Source organism: Pantherophis guttatus, chromosome 5 (genome assembly GCF_059756535.1).
Source record: "Pantherophis guttatus breed Tessera chromosome 5, ASM5975653v1, whole genome shotgun sequence".
In the NCBI taxonomy this organism is placed as follows: Eukaryota; Metazoa; Chordata; class Lepidosauria; order Squamata; family Colubridae; genus Pantherophis; species Pantherophis guttatus.
In genome coordinates this window covers 8,676,641-8,693,562 of record NC_142067.1, presented here as the reverse complement: position 1 = coordinate 8,693,562, position 16,922 = coordinate 8,676,641, and the positions used below count along the sequence as shown (strand labels likewise).

Below are 16,922 nucleotides of genomic sequence, written 5' to 3'. Positions count from 1 at the left end.
TCCGCATTTCTGAGAGTTTTTTTTTTTAAAGTTCTTTAGTGTTTTGAAGTAGTTTGCACGGATTTTGGTAGTACGTTTCCCCATTGTTTTGAAGATCCCTAAATTCCATACACGTCTGTCTGAATATTCCCTCTGAATTCTTTCTTTGGGATTTTAATGAAACAGAGGGAGGGATTTTAATGAAATGGAGGGAGGGATTTATTTCAGGAAGGCAAAATTATTCCCCCAAACTGGAGCCTCGAACCAAGGGATGTATGCAGGACCGCCATACAGATTACCACACAGGAAGCCCTTGTCGTAAAGGTAAAGGTTCCCCTCGACCATATGTGCTAGTCGTTCCCGACTCTAGGGGGCGGTGCTCATCTCCGATTCAAAGCCAAAGAGCCAGTGCTGTCTGAAGACGTCTCCGTGGTCATGTGGCCAGCATGACTAAACGCCAAAGGCGCACGAAATGCTGTTACCTTCCCACCAAAGGTGGTCCCTATTTTTTCTGCTTGCATTTTTTAACGTGCTTTCGAACTGCTAGGTTGGCAGAAGCTGGGACAAGTAACGGGAGCTCACCCCATTATGCGGCACTAGGGATTCGAACCGCTGAACTGCCGACCTTTCGATCGACAAGCTCAGTGTCTTAGCCACTGAGACATCGTGTTTTACGACCCCAAAATTTCCATTGACAAGCAAGGCAGTGGTTAAGTGACTTCTGCCCCATTTTGCAACTATTTTTCCTAACTGTTGATAAACGAATGGTAGAAAGTTAGCACCCATCCCCCTCCTAGAAGAATTAAATATTTTGAGAAATATTAAAAAGGCAGAATATTATATTTCCCTGGATGAGAAAAGGAGAAACATGCTCTTGGAAAAGCAGCCCCCACCTTTCTTAAGAGTCCTCAGCAGATGTCAGCACTTAAAGAGATAAAGAGATAGCCCCTTCATTGCATCATTTCAGTTACACCACCCCCAGCAGTTCAAACTTCAACCAAACCTAGCTCAGACAAACTCCTAGGATTTGTACATGCCCCATGGGAGTCTGTTAACAGCCAATAGAACATATGTTCTTACACAGGAACAGGAAGCTCAAGTTCAAAGCCCAAGAGAAGGTATAAATACCCCCACTCTCAACTCCATGTGGTCAGCTGCCCAGAATGACACGTGCTTCATCAATAAATGGACTCTCTTTCCAATCAGCCTCCATGTTTCCAGTGTCTTTCTCCAGGCTTGGAACTGAACCAGATGGATATTTCTTCCCACAGAATCTTTGCAGCTGTTAAGTGAATCATGTGGTCACTAACTGAACCTGGCTTCCCACAAGGACTCTGCTTGTTGGAAGCCAGTTGGGAAGATTTCAAACAGTGATCACGTGACCCCGGGACATTGGAACTGTCAGAAAGACATGCCAGTTGCCAGGCACCCAGATTTTGATCACATGATCACATCAGTTTGAAAACAGGCCATAAGTCCCTTTTTTCAGTGCCGTTGTAACTTTGAACGGTCACTGAACGAACGGTTGAAAGTTGAAGATTATTTGTATTCTGTGCATGAAAACAACAATGGCCTGTGTGTGAATTGCCAAACCCTGTCTTCCCGCAAGAAAAAATGCAGGATTATAATTTGCCATGATAAGAGAATAAAAGAATAACAGAGTTGGAAGGGACCCCAGAGCAGTGGTGGGTTGCTTCCGGTTTGGCCCGGTTCGGCCGAGCTGGTAGCGATGACCCTATTACGTCACCGAACCGGTTCTGTTTCTTCGGGAGCTGGGCCCTCCCGCCCGCCCCCGTGTTATTCTGACCTTATATTTCTTCTTTTTTCGCCCAGCTCAGCTGGGCAGATTCGCAACGCGCTTGCACAAAGCGCACGACCGAAGAGGCGATCGCACGCAAAGCGCGCGCGCAAAGAGAACCAGTAGTAAAGCCGGTTAGAATCCACCCCTGCCCCAGAGGTCTTCTAGTCCAACCTCCTGCTCAGGCTCCCTGCTCAGGCCCATGATGGCGAACCTATGGCATGCGTGCCACAGGTGGCACACTGAGCCATCTCTGTGGGCCCACGAGCCAACACTCAGATCAACTCCATCGCGCATGCCCCTGTGCCTCCCTCCGGACAGCTGATTTTCGCTGGGAGGCGCACATGCATGGGTGGGAGTGGGGGGTCGTATGCTCATGTGCGGGGAGGTGGGGGTGCGTGGTGCTCCCCCCATTTTTGGTCCCAGGAGGCTTCAGGGAGGCCTGCTAGCACCTCCCCCGGGGTCGCACGTGCATGCATGGGGGGGCGGGAGAGCGCAGGGGGTGGATCACGTGCACATGCGTGGGGGCGGGGCCTGCTGGGCGGCATTGCATTAGGGGTGTCGGCGCGCGCACGTGCTTTTGGCACCTGAGGAAAAATAGGTTCTCCATCTCTGCCCTACACCATTTCAGACACATGTTCTGAAGAGATTTGTTCAATCTCTTCTTAAAAAGAGTCTGTGTTTCTACAAGACTGCAACTCCACAGCTTTCTCGATGCCCCTTTTTAATCTTCTGCATATGGTGCCTGGCATTTTTAGATGTGGTATGCCAAGCATATATTTTCTTTTTCTTTGCTTTCTTGCTACATCCAGGCAAAGGATGTGGCAAAGTATTATTTTTAAAAAAGGATTCTGACTGAGGGCCAGAAGGAATTGCTAGATCTATTTAGAAAGCTTGTGCTTTTTAATAAAATGTGTTATTTTTGGGGGGGTGGGAAAGGTGTTTTTTTTAAAAAAACCCTTCTTTCCATTTTTGGCTTCCGTAGACCAGGGCTCTGATTCTCCGCTGGCTATAAAAATTAGTGTCTTGCTGGAGAAATGATTGTGCGGTAGAATAAGTCATTTTATTCAAGGCCCTTCGGCCAATTCATGATTAAATAATGACAAGAATCCTAAATCCCCGAGAAACCTTCTCTGAAAATGCTCCTTCTGTTTTTGAGAGAAAAGTTCAAAAACAGCCATCAAAATGCATGAGGCAAAAACTGGTCTAGAAATCTTTCTGGCTGCTCTGATGTAACCGAGAGCGTGCGTTTATTTGGAAAATTAATGAAAAAAACCCCAAAGGCAAGAAATGAATGAAAGAAATGAGGAATTGATTCAAAAGATATCCACGCTGTTGGGTTTTCTTGGAGCGGCTTAGAGCTACGCATGGCAATTAGTTCTCTCCACTTAGCTACCAATTTCCTCCTATATACGCCTTGATTGTTGCATTATTCTAGGGCATTTTAGGGAAAATTGGGACTCTGGTAAAAAAAGGAGGGAAAAAAATGATTATTGCCTCAGTGGGCTGAGGAGGGAGATTGGGTTTTTTTTAAAAAAAAATCAATTTTTTTGGCAGAAAATGTTAGAAAAACATGGTGAAGAAGACATTAGAGAAAACATTAATAGTCACTCAAAGTAGTATCCATGCAGGGGTGAAATCCAGGTTCTCACAGGTTCTGGAGAACCGGTAGCAGAAATTTTGAGTAGTTCGGAGAACCGGTAGCGGAAATTTTGAGTAGTTCTGAGAACCAGCAAATGCCACCTCTGGGATGAGAATGGAGATTTTGCATTATCCTTTCCCCAGGAGTGGGATGGGAATGGAGATTTTGCAGTATCCTTCCCCTGGAGTGGGGTGGGAATGGAGATTTTGCAGTATCCTTCTCCTGCCACGCCCACCAAGCCACACCACGCCCACCAAGCCATGCCCATAGAACCGATAGTAAAAAAATTTGAATTTCACCACTGTATCCATGTCAAAAAGATATTTTGGAAAAAAAAAGAACGTATTGATCCCACTGGATAATGAAGGCAAATAATGAAGGCAGTGATTCACTTAACAACTGTGACAAGATATGTCGTAAAATGGGGCAAAACTCACTTAACAATTGTGTCACTTAGCAACAGAAATTTGGGGTGCAATTGTGGTTGCAAGTTGAAGACTGCCTGATATATATATGATATATATATTCTGTCAAAAAATGGAAGTTTTTAAGAAGAGGTTGGATAACCATTTGTCTGAAGTGGTGTAGGGTTTCCTGCCTAAGCAGGGGGTTGGACTAGAAGACCTCCAAAGGTCCCTTCCAACTCTGTTATTCTATTCTATTCTATTCAAAACAACTGCCCAAAACTAAGATTTTCCTACCTCACATAAATGTTCAGGAGAGAAGAAAAAGATGCAGTATAAGTAAAAGAAAACTTACGAAGAACGGTTACAGGAATTGGGTATGTCTGATCTAGTGAAAAGAAGGACTAGTGATGACATGATAGAAGTATTCCAATGTTTGAGGGGCTCCTACAAAGACAAGTGGGGGGGGTGTCACACTATTTTCCAAAGCATCAAAAGACAAGGAAAGAAACAATGGTTGGAAACTAACCAAAGAAAGAACCTAGAACAAAGGAGAAATTTCCGAACAGTGAGAACAATCAACCAGTGGAATAGCTTGCCTTCAGAAATTGTGGGTGCTCCATCACTGGAGGCTTTCAAAAATGAGAGCGGACAACCATTTGTCTGAAATGATATAGGGCCATGACGGCAAATCTATGGCATGCGTGCCACAGGTGGCACACAGCACCCTCTCTGTGGCACGCGAGCCGTTGACCCAGATCAGCTCCGCTGCGTATGCACACACATCTCCCACTGGCCAGTTGGTCGTTGGGTCTCTGCCACACATGTGGGGGGGGGACACATGCGGGGCCCCCCACAAAAGCATGTGTGAGGGGTGGGGCTCGTGCGGGTGGAAGCATGCGCATGTGAGGGGTGCATGCACGGGGCTGTGCGCACATTACATCTTGGGGGTTTGGGCGCATGCATGCATGCTTTGGGCACTCGGTCTGGAAAAGGTTAGCCATCACTGATATAGAGTCTCCTTCTTGAGTAGTGGGTTGGACTAGAAGACCTCCAAGGTTCCTTCCAGAAGGGCGGTGTCAGGTTTCGAGGTCGTCTCAAATAAATTGCATTTCAAACAAAGTCTTTGATGAAAAAACTCCCATTTATTAAGCACGACATTCTATTCCGACTCCATCGTAGCCAACACTGACTTCCAGACCCCAAACCCTCCCTTTCTGTTCCCCACTCCCCTGCACTCATTGGCCATCTTCCAAGTCACTTTAGCCCTAATCTACTGCTCCAGCTCAAAGGAATTTCCCCCCTCCCATCCCATCTCCTAGGGGATATTATCTCCAGGGAAAATAAGTAGGTGAAAAGTCAAACGTCCCTTTCCAGACGCCTCCGCTTCTCCTTCTTATGTCAGCACTAGAGTAAATGCAGCTTGAAGTGCTGACAGGCAGTATATAAATTATGTTAATAAATAAATAAATAAATAAATAAAACACTATTATTCTATGTAAAACAATCAAGTGTTAACTATAATGTAAAATTCAATTTTTCTCTACCTCCATTGTGTGGACTTGAAATCCCAGAATTCTTCAGTTTGGCAGCACTGGCTAAGGAAATCTGGGAGTTGAAGTCCACACCCTTGGATGAGATCCAGATTAGGGATGGCTAATTTAAGGAAATAACTATTGAGTTTAAATAGTTGTGAACTGAACCGAGGAATCTTTTAGGCGAACCTATTTCCCCCCGGAGAAGGAAATATTAATGGCAATATTGGATAAGCACATCACAAACATTATATTTAAGATTGCTACAGAAATCTATATATGGAGTTACAGAATAGCTGTACCGTTGAAGCTATAATGGGATTATGAATAGGGTCTGGCAAATTGTAGAAATGTGCTTTTTTTTTTTAGAGAGGTAGGTTTTTTTTCTGTAAAGTGCAGAATTAAGTAGCGTCATGGGGAAAATGCCTCTCGGTGCTCTGTTGCCTGTGGGATTTTGCAGATTTCAGTTTCATGGTTAATTTTTTTTTTAAATAGCATGATATGCAGCTTTCTATCATGGCTCTAAATACAGGTCAGAAGTAAGAGAGAATAAGGAAACTCAGTTAATCTTAGCGGGGCAAGTACAATCAATTCATTGGGATGGAATACAAAACTAGATTATTGGATTACAGGTGGTCCTCATTTTATGACCACAATTGAGCCCAAAATTTCTATTATTAAGCAAGACAGTTGTTAAGAGCCTTGGTAGTACAGTGGTCTAAGGCACCCTGTTATTAAGCTGGTTATTAAGATCAGCTGCCTGCAATTACTGCAGGTTCGAATCTCGCCAAGGCTCAAGGTTGACTCAGCCTTCCATCCTTTCTAAGGTAGGTAAATTGAGGACCCAGTTTGTGGGGGCAATAAGCTGACTTTGTATAAATATACAAAAGGATGAAGGCTATTGCTTAGCACATTGTAAGCCGCCCTGAGTCTCCGGAGAAGGGCGGCATATAAATAAAAAAAAAGAAGAGTTGTGTTCCATTTTATGGCCTTTCTTTCCAAAGTTGTTTATTGCTGCAGTTGTTAAGTTTAACAACGTAGCTGTTAAGTGAATCTGGCTTCCCCATTGACTTTGGCTTGTCAGATGGTCACTGACACAGTCCCAGGACACTGCAGCCGTCATAACTATGAATTAGTTGCCAACTGTCTGGTTTTTTTTTTTATCATGTGACCACGGGAATACTGCAATGGTCGTAAGTGTGAAAAACGGCCATAAGTCCCTTTTATCAGCACCATAATAACTTTGAATGGTCACTAAATGTATGGTTGTAAGTTGAGGACTACCGTAATAGCTATGAAGCTAATACCTATGTAGAGTTTTGCCATGTGCAAGTAAGATGTGTTCATTTGCTGGTGAAATTATTATCATGTAAGAACATAAGGAGGAATCTATTGGATAACAGATTGGATAATATTCTCAGAATTTGATAATAATTGGATAATCTCATCTTCTCATCTTTTTCACCTCTCATCTTTCCTACTACCTTTTCCTATTAGTATATTGTGATTTATCAATTGTTGTTTGCATCTTATGATTTATGATTGTATTTTATGATTTATGACTTACCACTGTGTTGTTTGTATGTACAATGAGAGCTTATGCACTGTAGACAAATTCCTTGAGTGTCCAATCACATTTGGCCAATAAATTCTGTTCTGTTCTGTTCTGTTCCGTTCTATTCTTTTCCGTTCCGTTCCGTTCCATTCCATTCCATTCCTTTCTGCTCTGCTCTGCTCTGCTCCATTCCATTCCATTCCATTCCATTCCATTCCTTTCTATTCCATTCCATTCCATTCTATTGGGTTCAGTTCCATTCCGCTCTGCTCCCTTCCCTTCCCTTCCCTTCCCTTCCCTTCCCTTCCCTTCCCTTCCCTTCCCTTCCCTTCCATTCCATTCCATTCCATTCCATTCTATTCTATTCTATTCTATTCTATTCTATTCTATTCTATTCTATTCTATTCTATTCTATTCTAATGCAGCCTTCCTAATCCCCATGATTTCGGTTACATTGCAGCTGTATTGCTTATTCCAATGTCTTCATCTCTGCCCTTTCAGAAATTGACAATTCCTCCACGTAAAGTCTCAAAAGTGCTTTTTCAAAAGCCAGCTGGGCTGAAAAAGCACTTTTGAGATAACCGTGACCAGGATGACTGAGAATCTCCGCAGACATTCCTGCACATAATACCTTGAGTGAAGTTACAGACTTTTTCTAGAACTGCCTATTCAGAGCAGCCTTTTGAGAGTCCAGTGGCCTTTGCTTGGGTCTTGCGTTAAGCAGCTGTATTTTTTTAATTTATTTTAATTTATTTAAATTTCTATAACGCCCTACTCCCGAAGGACTCAGGGCGGTGAACAGCCACAGGATAAAACACATAAATACAAAAATTTAAAATAGAATAAAAACAAATTAAATAATTTGGCTGAACAAATTTAAAATACCCCATAATTTAAAAACTAATTAAAATTTACATTTAAAAAGGGGAGAAGATTTAGGCCAGGCCAGATTGATGAAATAAAAAAGTCTTCAGCGCGCGACGGAAGGTGCGCAGATCCGGGATCCTCCGTATCTCCGGGGGGCTCGTTCCAGATCGTAGGTGCCCCCACAGAGAAGGCCCTCCCCCTAGGGGCCGCCAGTCGACATTGTTTGGCCGACGGCACCCGGAGGAGCCCCTCTCTATGGGAGCGTACTGGCCAGTGGGAGGCTATTGGTGGTAGCAGGCGGTCCCGTAGATAACCAGGTCCTAAGCCATGGAGCGTTTTAAATGTGATAACCAGAACCTTGAAGCGCACTCGGAAGACCACCGGGAGCCAGTGCAGCTCGCGCAGGAGAGGTGTTACATGGGAACTCCACGTCGCTCCCATAACCACCCGCGCGGCCGCACTCTGCGCCAGTTGGAGCCTCCGGGTGCACCTGAAGGGGAGCCCCATGTAGAGAGTGTTACAGTAGTCCAGACGAGAGGTTAAGATATCAAAATGTAGAAAGCAAGAGTCAGCCATAGTCAACATTTCTTGGAGCATTCATTGTGTGAAAGGTTGATTTTCAATGAGTTGTTTCTTCATGTGTTGTGTTGAAAAAGTGTGACGTATCCATGTTAGGTCTGGTCCCACAAAAAGTATAAAAACTAATGACTGGTACCCCGTTGCATTAATTTGAGATGAAACGATGAAACCGGCTTCCCCGTTGACTTTTCTTACCGGAACGTCGCAGAAAATGATCACATGACCCAGGGACACTGCGACAGTTATACTGTAAATATGAGTCAGTTGAATTTTGATCACGTGACCATGGTTGTAAGTGTGAAAACTGGTCATAACAGGGGTGGGCTGCTGGGGGTTTGCAGGGGTTCAGGAGAACCTCTAGCTAACATTCTGTGAAGTTTGGAGAACCCTCAAATCCCACTCCTGGCTGGCCCCGCCCACCCCACCCGCCCCTCCCAGGACTCCCCACACGGCCCGTTTTGGATGCAGGTAAGTCAGGGCGCACACGGAGGCTTGGGGAGGGCAAAAAATGGGCCTACCGGAAGTTCGGGAAGGCCAGAAACGGGCCCGTTTCCGGCCTCCAGAGGGCCTCCGGAGCCTGGGGAGGCTGTTTTTGCCTTCCTGGAGGCTTAAGGAAAGCCTCCAGAACCCGGGGAGGGCAAAAACGCCCCTCCCCACATGGCGCAGGAGGCCGACTAGGCCACGCCCACCATGGCCACGCCTACCCAGCAACCGGGCAGAGAACCTCTTGCTAAAATTTTTGAAGCCCACCCCTTACTCATAAGTCACTTTTTTCAGCATCTTAACTTCAAACAATTACTAAATGAACGGTCGTAAATCAAGGACTACCTGTACTTTATTTAAGCAAAATTTTGCCAGCAAGAGGAAATCAAGAGCTTGTGCCAAGGGAGGAGATCAAGAATGTCTGATTATGTTAGTCCAACCAATTCTAGGATTTTTCAACCATATCTGAGGACCATAATCCATAAACCATAATCAAGGACTCTCTGTCTGATGTCTCTTTTATTATAGGTCAGTGTTTCTCAATCTCAGCGAGTTTAAGACCTGTGGACTTCAACTCCCAGAATTCCCCAGCTGGAATTCTGATTGAGAAACACTGTTATAGGTAGTTCTCAACTTATGTCCAGAACTGGGATCAGAATTTCTGTTGGCAAGCAAGATAATGGTTAGCTGAGTCACGCCCAATTTTGTAACTCTTTTTTTTTGCCACTGTTGTTGAGTGCATCACTGCAGTTGTTAAGTGGAACACACGGTCATTAAACAAAACATTGACTTTGTAAGTTGAGGACTACTGTAGTTAATACATTTCAAGATACGTTTTGTAGTTCTTCAATTATGGGCATTTTTCTATCAAGTAAAGAAACACAGGATGTCCCAAATTTAAGAGCATTTGGCATCCTTTCGTAAAGGTTATATTTCAAGCTGGGAATGTAGAGAGTTAGAATGCCAAGATCTGTGAACTGGAAATCACAGTGAAGGACACATTTCCAATCCTACATTAAAAAAATCCTGTTTACTACCATGCTCCCTTTATCTCAACAATATAATTTAGGCAGTAATACAATGGGGAGCATATGTCATTAGAGGTTGAACTTGACTTGCTGGCATGTAATTAATATTGCTGCTAATTGAGAACGAGAAGCTAAGGATAACCCTCTTGGGGTCTCGCGATAAATTTAAATCTATGATTCGCCCTCCATGCTGCATTGAATATCTTCTAGCTAAAACACCAGAAGTTGGATCTCAGCCTTGGTGTAGAATATTAATTTCCTATCTCTTTGATCACACGGGGTAGTTTATGGCGTAATTAGAAAACAGAACTCAACCATCTCGAGCGTTTACAATTCAATTACGGAATTGCCCGTGATTTTATTAATTTCAGCCGGTTCATTGTCTTTGGATAAATACGATTAACAGCAAGGAAAATGTTCATGTTGTCCTTTGTAGAGTAGAAATGTGTTCTATCTGCAGGAAGCTGGATATTAAATGATGTTTCATTCTTTTAGATTCCAACTGATCCCACATTAATGAGCTGCAGGGATAACATAGAATGAAACTTCAAATGGAGAGAGTATTTTCCCCCCTTATTATATTTTCTATGGAATGGCTTTGCACACATGTGTCTTATATTGAAAAGGAGTATCCAGGACTACAGGTAGTCCTCAACTTATGACAGTTCATTTAGTGACTGCTCGAAGTTACAACGGCACCAATAGTGGGTTTCACTTACCTTCGCTACCGGTTCAGAACTGTGAGCTCACTTGCGCGTGGCGCTTCTGCCTATGCGCAGAACCTTTTGCACATGCGCAGAGCATCCGTGATGATGTCTGGACGGAGCCTCCCGCCGCCGCTACCAATTTGCCCGAACCGGGACAAACCGGTAGTAACTCACCACTGAACGATACTGAAAAAAGTGAACTTATGACCATTTTTCACACTTACAACTGTTGCAGCATCCGTAATCAAAATTCAGATGTTTGGCAATCGACTCATAGTTATGACCCAGGGTCATGTGATCCCCTTTTGCGACCTTCTGAGAAGCAAAATCAAAGGGGGAAGCCAGATTCACTTAACAGCTGTGTTACCAACTTAACAACCTCAGTGATTCACTTAACAACCGTGGCAAGAAAGGTTGTAAAATGGGGCAAAGTTCACTCGCTTAGCCACAGAAATTTTGGGGTCGTAAAATTGTGGTCGTAAGTCAAGGACTACCTCTAATATCAGTAGCTTGGCAAAGCTTTCTGGTACTTCATTAGCAGCCACCGGAACAGGAAAGGTGGCGATGTAATTTTTAGGCTGAATTTGGATACCGCAACTTGGAAGCTCTCGTGTTTTTGGCATCTGGGATTTTTCTTTGAGCAAGAACGATCCGATAGATATTCTATGCATGGAGAGTTTGAAAAGTCTTTGATAAAAATCTCTCATCAAAGGCCTTTGGGCAACTCAGCTGCTGTGAGATAAGGGGGCAGATGCTCTCAAGGATTGGCAAAGACGGGCTAAAAAATAGAAAACAGTCAGAACAGACAAAGGGATAATTCTGAAAAGAGATGAGATACCCATAGTGACATTGGTGCATTTTAATGTGTTGATAAATGATCTGAATTCAGAATAACAGAGTTGGAAGGGACCTTGGAGGTCTTCTAGCCCAACCCCCTGCTTAGGCAGGTAAACCTACACCACGTCAGAGAAATAGTTATCCAATCTCTTCTTAAAATCTACCAGTGTTGGAGCGTTCACAACTTCTGGAGGCAAGTTGTTCCACTGGTTAATTGTTCTAACTGTCAGGAAATTTCTCCTTAGTTCTAGGTTGCTTCTCTCCTTGATTAGTTTCCACCCATTCTACCCTCAAGTGCTTTGGAGAATAGCTTGACTCCCTCTTCTTTGCGCAGCCCCTGAGATATTGGAAGACTGCTATCATGTCTCCCCTAGTCCTTCTTTTCATTAAAATAGACATACCCAGTTCCTGCAACTGTTCTTCATATGTTTCAGCCTCCAGTCCCCTAATCATCTTCGTTGCTCTTCTCTGCACTCTTTCTAGAGCCTCAACATCTTTCTTACATCGTGGCGACCAAAATTAGATGCAATATTCCAAGTGTGGCCTTACCAAGGCCTTATAAAGTGGTATTAACACTTCACATGATCTTGATTCTATCCCTCTGTTGATGCAGCCTAGAACTGTGTTGGCTTTTCTGGCAGCTGCTGCACACGGCTGGCTCATATTTAAGTGATTGTCCACTAGAATGCCAAGATCCCGCTCACAGTTACTACTATTGAGCAAGGTACCACATATACTGTACCTGTGCATTTTGTTTTTCTTGCCTAAATGTAGAACCTTACGTTTTTCACCATTGAATTTCATGTGGAGTTAGAATTAACGGTGAGATGGCCATGTTTACGGAGGGTACCAAATTGCTCCTGTCGATAAAGTAAATTAATAAAGAATGGTGAAGCACTCTAAAAGGATCCTTCCAAACTGGAGAGGATGGGCTTCAAAATAGCAAATGCTGTTCCAGGTAAATAAGCGTGAAGTGATGCACATTGATTAAAATAAAACAAAATAAAATGCTTGCAGTATTTCTTGACCTTAGCAGAGGACACTTCTAACGTACAGAATCATATAGAGAAGCTGCCACCTGGAGATATCCTAACTTGGTAGTCCGTATGGCAGAGGTCTTAAAACTGGCAGCTTTAAGACTTGTAGACTTCAACTCCCAGAAGCATAGCTGGCTGGAGGATTCTGGGAGTTGAAGTCCACAAGTCTTAAAGCTGCCAAGTTTGAAGACCTCTGCCCTAGGGTGTTTTTCAAAAAACAACTAGATTTTCTTGTTTTGTTTTTTTTCCCTTGAAGAGGTTTCGCTTCTCGTCCAAGAGGTTTCTTCAGCTTCTTGGATAGTGAAATGAAATGTCTTCAAGGAAAAACAAAACAAAACAAGAAAGGTCAATTGCCTTTTGAAAAAATACCTTTGGGATAACCATGACCTGGATGATTGAGAGTCTCCATAGACATCGTAACCTGATAGATTGTGGGAGCTTCGTCACTGGGAGCTTTTCAAGACGAGACTGGATTGCCATCGGTCAGAAATGGTGTAGGGTCTCCTGCTTGGATGGGGGTGGAGGTGGGCTAGATGATCTACAAGGTCCCTTCCAACTCTGTTGTTCTGTTATTCTGATAGGTAATCAAAAGCCATTTCCAGTCCGAATAGATAGCATTGAATCAGAACAGGCTCAGATATGGTCGAAAAGTTCTAGAAAAGGTTGGTCTCTGTTGATTATCTAGTGCAGGGGTGTTAAATTCTGGCCCGTGGGGTGCTTAGATCTGGCCTGCGGGGCCGCCCTGGAAACAGTGAAGGACCGGCCCGTGGTGCCTCTGCCAGCAAAAACGGAGCTCAAGGGGGCTGCATGCGGCTGTCCTGAGCTCTGTTTTTGGCCGCAATGGCTTCCTGTACCCCTCTGCCAGCGAAAACGCAGCTCTGTTTTCGCTGGCAGAGTGCTTGGGCCACCACAGGTGACCCCAACAGAAGCGACGTTGAACTGGTCATGCCCCCTGGCCTCCCCCCCCGTCAAACACAACCCTGTTGCGGCCCTCAATGAAATCGAGTTTGACACCCCTGATGTAAGTCATTCTTATCCAGTGCATAGATAATTTTACACAAACCTGTCTTTTATTTGTTTGCAGCAGAGTCACACAAGATGTCCTGCCCACAAATGTTCAGTCGAATCGCCTGGATGGCTGCCTATTCAACATTCTGTAAGTCAGAACATTTCAATTTTTTTCTTCTTCTCTGGTGTGATGATTTGAAAGAAAGACGGAAACGGATGTATGCTAGAAATAGACACAAGGACCTAATAGTAAAATAAAATAAAAAAATGTTCTCAAAGAAGCATCCCCACCCACAATGGATGGGGCCTGACCGACACCGATCTGTATAGATTCCTTCTGAAATTTAGCTTTAGCAATTTTGCTATGGCTCTGAGTTTTCCTAATTCTTTGTAAGCGTGCAATCTGCAGAATATCAGTTTGCTGGTTGTCACTACTGGCAGTTCTTGTTCAACAACACGAATCGGAAGCTGTTGCTTTAAGTGGAACGGTTGTAAATCGGAAAAAAAAAACATACGACCATGCCACTTAATGACAGCAATTCTGGCAGTCCTGGTTGCTGTCATTAAGCAAGGACCACGTGAGTTATTAAGCGAAGATCTCATGTAACCTTGACTTTCGACTTCCTGCTGGCTTCCCCATTGATTTTGATAGAGGGAATCCAGCAGAGTAGGCCACAAATTGTGATTACATGGGTATGTTACCAAAAAGACAAATCCAAGCAAACCACTACTTCAGCGACATTGTATATTTGAATGGTCACCAAACAAGCGGTTGTTAAACAAGGACCACCACTAAACTAGAATTGGAAAAAAACCTGTAAATGTTTTGCTGATGATGGCTAGCATAAGTTCACAGGGAAAAAAATAGTTTTCAACTCTTGTGATTCTCTATACTTTTGTTTATGTGTAATTCAGATGGCCCATTTCCAATCTCAGAGGCTGCAGCTGCAAATTTGTGCACAGAGTGCATTTAATGTCTTATTAAGTTGAGTGTGATTTATGGCTCTGTTAACACAAATAAGAGTTGGTTGAAGTATTATCACTGATACGTCAATATGCTGTGCAACCCACTTAAAAATGTGTTCCTGAAAAGCTGAAGTTTGAATTTTGGTACTTGATTAGTGTGAAGCAGTTGAATCTCTGGTCCAAAGTAAGAAGTTTCAAAGGGCCACATTGGAGGTGTGTAAATTTTGATTTCTAAAACAGCCTATTGTAAAGTTGTCTGATTTATTTCCGTGACCAAAAATATTATATGCAGGAAATGTGTTGGTGTTTTAAAAAAAATTGATCCTGGATTCTTCAGGATTTCTAAACCATTATTTTACCATTTTATGATGAAAATAGAGCAATTTGGATAGGTATAAACACAGGAACAATCCTTGAAATTAGATAAATACACTTGACATCTCCATATTTTTGTGTGACTGATCTAATGTTTAAAAAGTTTTGGGAACCATCACTGAAAGACAATATTTGCACTCCAACAATGTGATACCGTGTTTCCCTGAAAATAAGACCCTGTCTTATATTTTTTTGAACCCTGAAATAAGCGCTTGGCCCTATTGCCATGTGCTCAAAAGCCCAATTGGGCTTATTATCAGGGGATGTCTTATTTTTGGGGAAACAGGTTGTTGTGTAGTTTAGTTTAGCTAAAATAAGACATGTTACATAAAAACATTAGTGTTGTACCATTTTATATACTTATACCAATAAATTCTCCCTTGCTGGCCTTCTCTTTGAAAATCTTTGATCTTAACAAAGGATTTACAGAGAAGCTTTTAAAATGTTGTTATAGATTGGTATGAAGGTCACAATACTGCAGTACAAACTGATCAGAAATATTAAGCACAAAAAAAGTTACCAGATATGACTAATCAGTGAACATGCTTATGACTATTATTATTATTATAATTATATTGTATTATAACATTATATAATAATAATAATAATAATAATAATAATAATAATAATAATAATTTATTATAACAATCAGGAAAGGTACAACTAATGTTGAAACGTGCAAAGGATACTGGCAAAAAAAAAGTTCATTGATAAATTATTAGCCAAACTTATTTACTTTTATCGTCTGCACACGGGAGTAGAAAATGACTATGGTTGTAGGATACTGTTCTGGATATCATTTTTGATATCAAGGGTAAATTTTTCCCCAAAAACAGAATGTTTACCTGAATAATTTTATGTATTTGAAGAACTGAAGTGAGGTGAGAGCAAGGCCCTCTCTTAAGAGTTGGCGGTACTATTGAATTTTCCTCTGTATTTTGGTTGTTTCTTGTGATCAGTCCTCTGTCGTTCCTTTTACGAGAAGCCCCTCGGTTCATCATACTTGCTTATTATAAATCAGTGAGGGGCAAAAATTGATTTTTCAGAAGCTCCATGTAGAGGCTTAAACATTAGGCACTGCTGGCTTCATTGGTCTGGTATCAGCAAGGGCCGTGTTCATTCTTTGCATGGTTTGCTGTAATAGAGATCATTCAGCTGGGAGATCATTCAGAACGGGAAGTTATCCTAGGTTAGCTTAACCTACATCATTACTTTCTTGTTGGCTAGTTTTTGTGCTGCCGGGGAAAACATATCTTTATATACGTCGAATAGCCGTTTGATAAATAAATTGCTTTTTATTACGGTCATAGACCAGGATAAGGAGGAAGGAGGGACACTCAATTAAAAACCAGAGAAGATGCATCAGAGTCATATATAACAAACTAGAACAGGGGTATCAAACTCGATTTCATTAAGGGCAGCCTCAGAGTTGTGTTTGACCTTGGGGGGCCAGGGTGGGCATGGCCAGTTTGACGTCACTGGTGTTGGGGGCACCTGTGGCAGCCCGAGTGTTCTGCCAGTGAAAACGGGCTCTCGAGTTCTGTTTTCAGTTGGGGCGGCCTCCTGCAACCCTCTGCCAGTGAAAACAGAGCTCGGGGAGGGGGGGGGCTGCATGTGGCCCTCCCGAGTTCCCTTTTCGCTGGAAGAGGCACCGTGGGCCAGTCCTTCACTGTTTCCAGGGCAGCCCCACCGGCTAGATCTAAGCACCCTGCAGCCCGCGAGCCTTGAGTTTGACTAGAAGAGACAAAAAATATATGTTAAAACAGGAAATACCTATAAATAAACAAGAGCTTAAAAAAATCTAAAACAAACAATCTAAAACAAAGGGCAGGAGGATTGGATGGGTGTAGGAGAGCATATTGAGGGCAAAAGAAGAAGGGGACGGCAGAGAACGAGGTGGTTGGATGGAGTCACTGAAGCAGTCAGCGTGAGCTTAAATGGACTCCAGAGGATGGTAGAGGACAGGAAGGCCTGGAGGAACGTTGTCCATGGGGTCGCGATGGGCCGGACACAACTTCGCAACTAACAACAACAACAACAAGGAGAGCATAAAGGTTAGCAGGTAGAAGACTATATCTATTAAATTACAGAGCATCCTGTTATGGTGAGGTAGATGCTCATT

The 16,922-nt window shown here is 43.0% G+C and overlaps 1 protein-coding gene across 16 annotated transcripts in view; it reads left to right on the top strand.

Annotated features, from left to right (window-relative positions):
* Positions 1-16,922, top strand: part of DLG2 (discs large MAGUK scaffold protein 2) — a 1,136,581-nt gene that overhangs the window by 212,617 nt on the left and 907,042 nt on the right. For 14 of the 16 annotated variants that reach the window (XM_087895794.1, XM_087895787.1, XM_087895810.1 and 11 more), the window contains one exon: positions 13,536-13,607. In XM_087895794.1, coding sequence (XP_087751920.1) covers positions 13,536-13,607 — 72 coding nt within the window. The remainder of the gene's footprint in view (positions 1-13,535; positions 13,608-16,922) is intronic. The other 2 variants (XM_087895792.1, XM_087895785.1) reach the window with 1 other exon arrangement.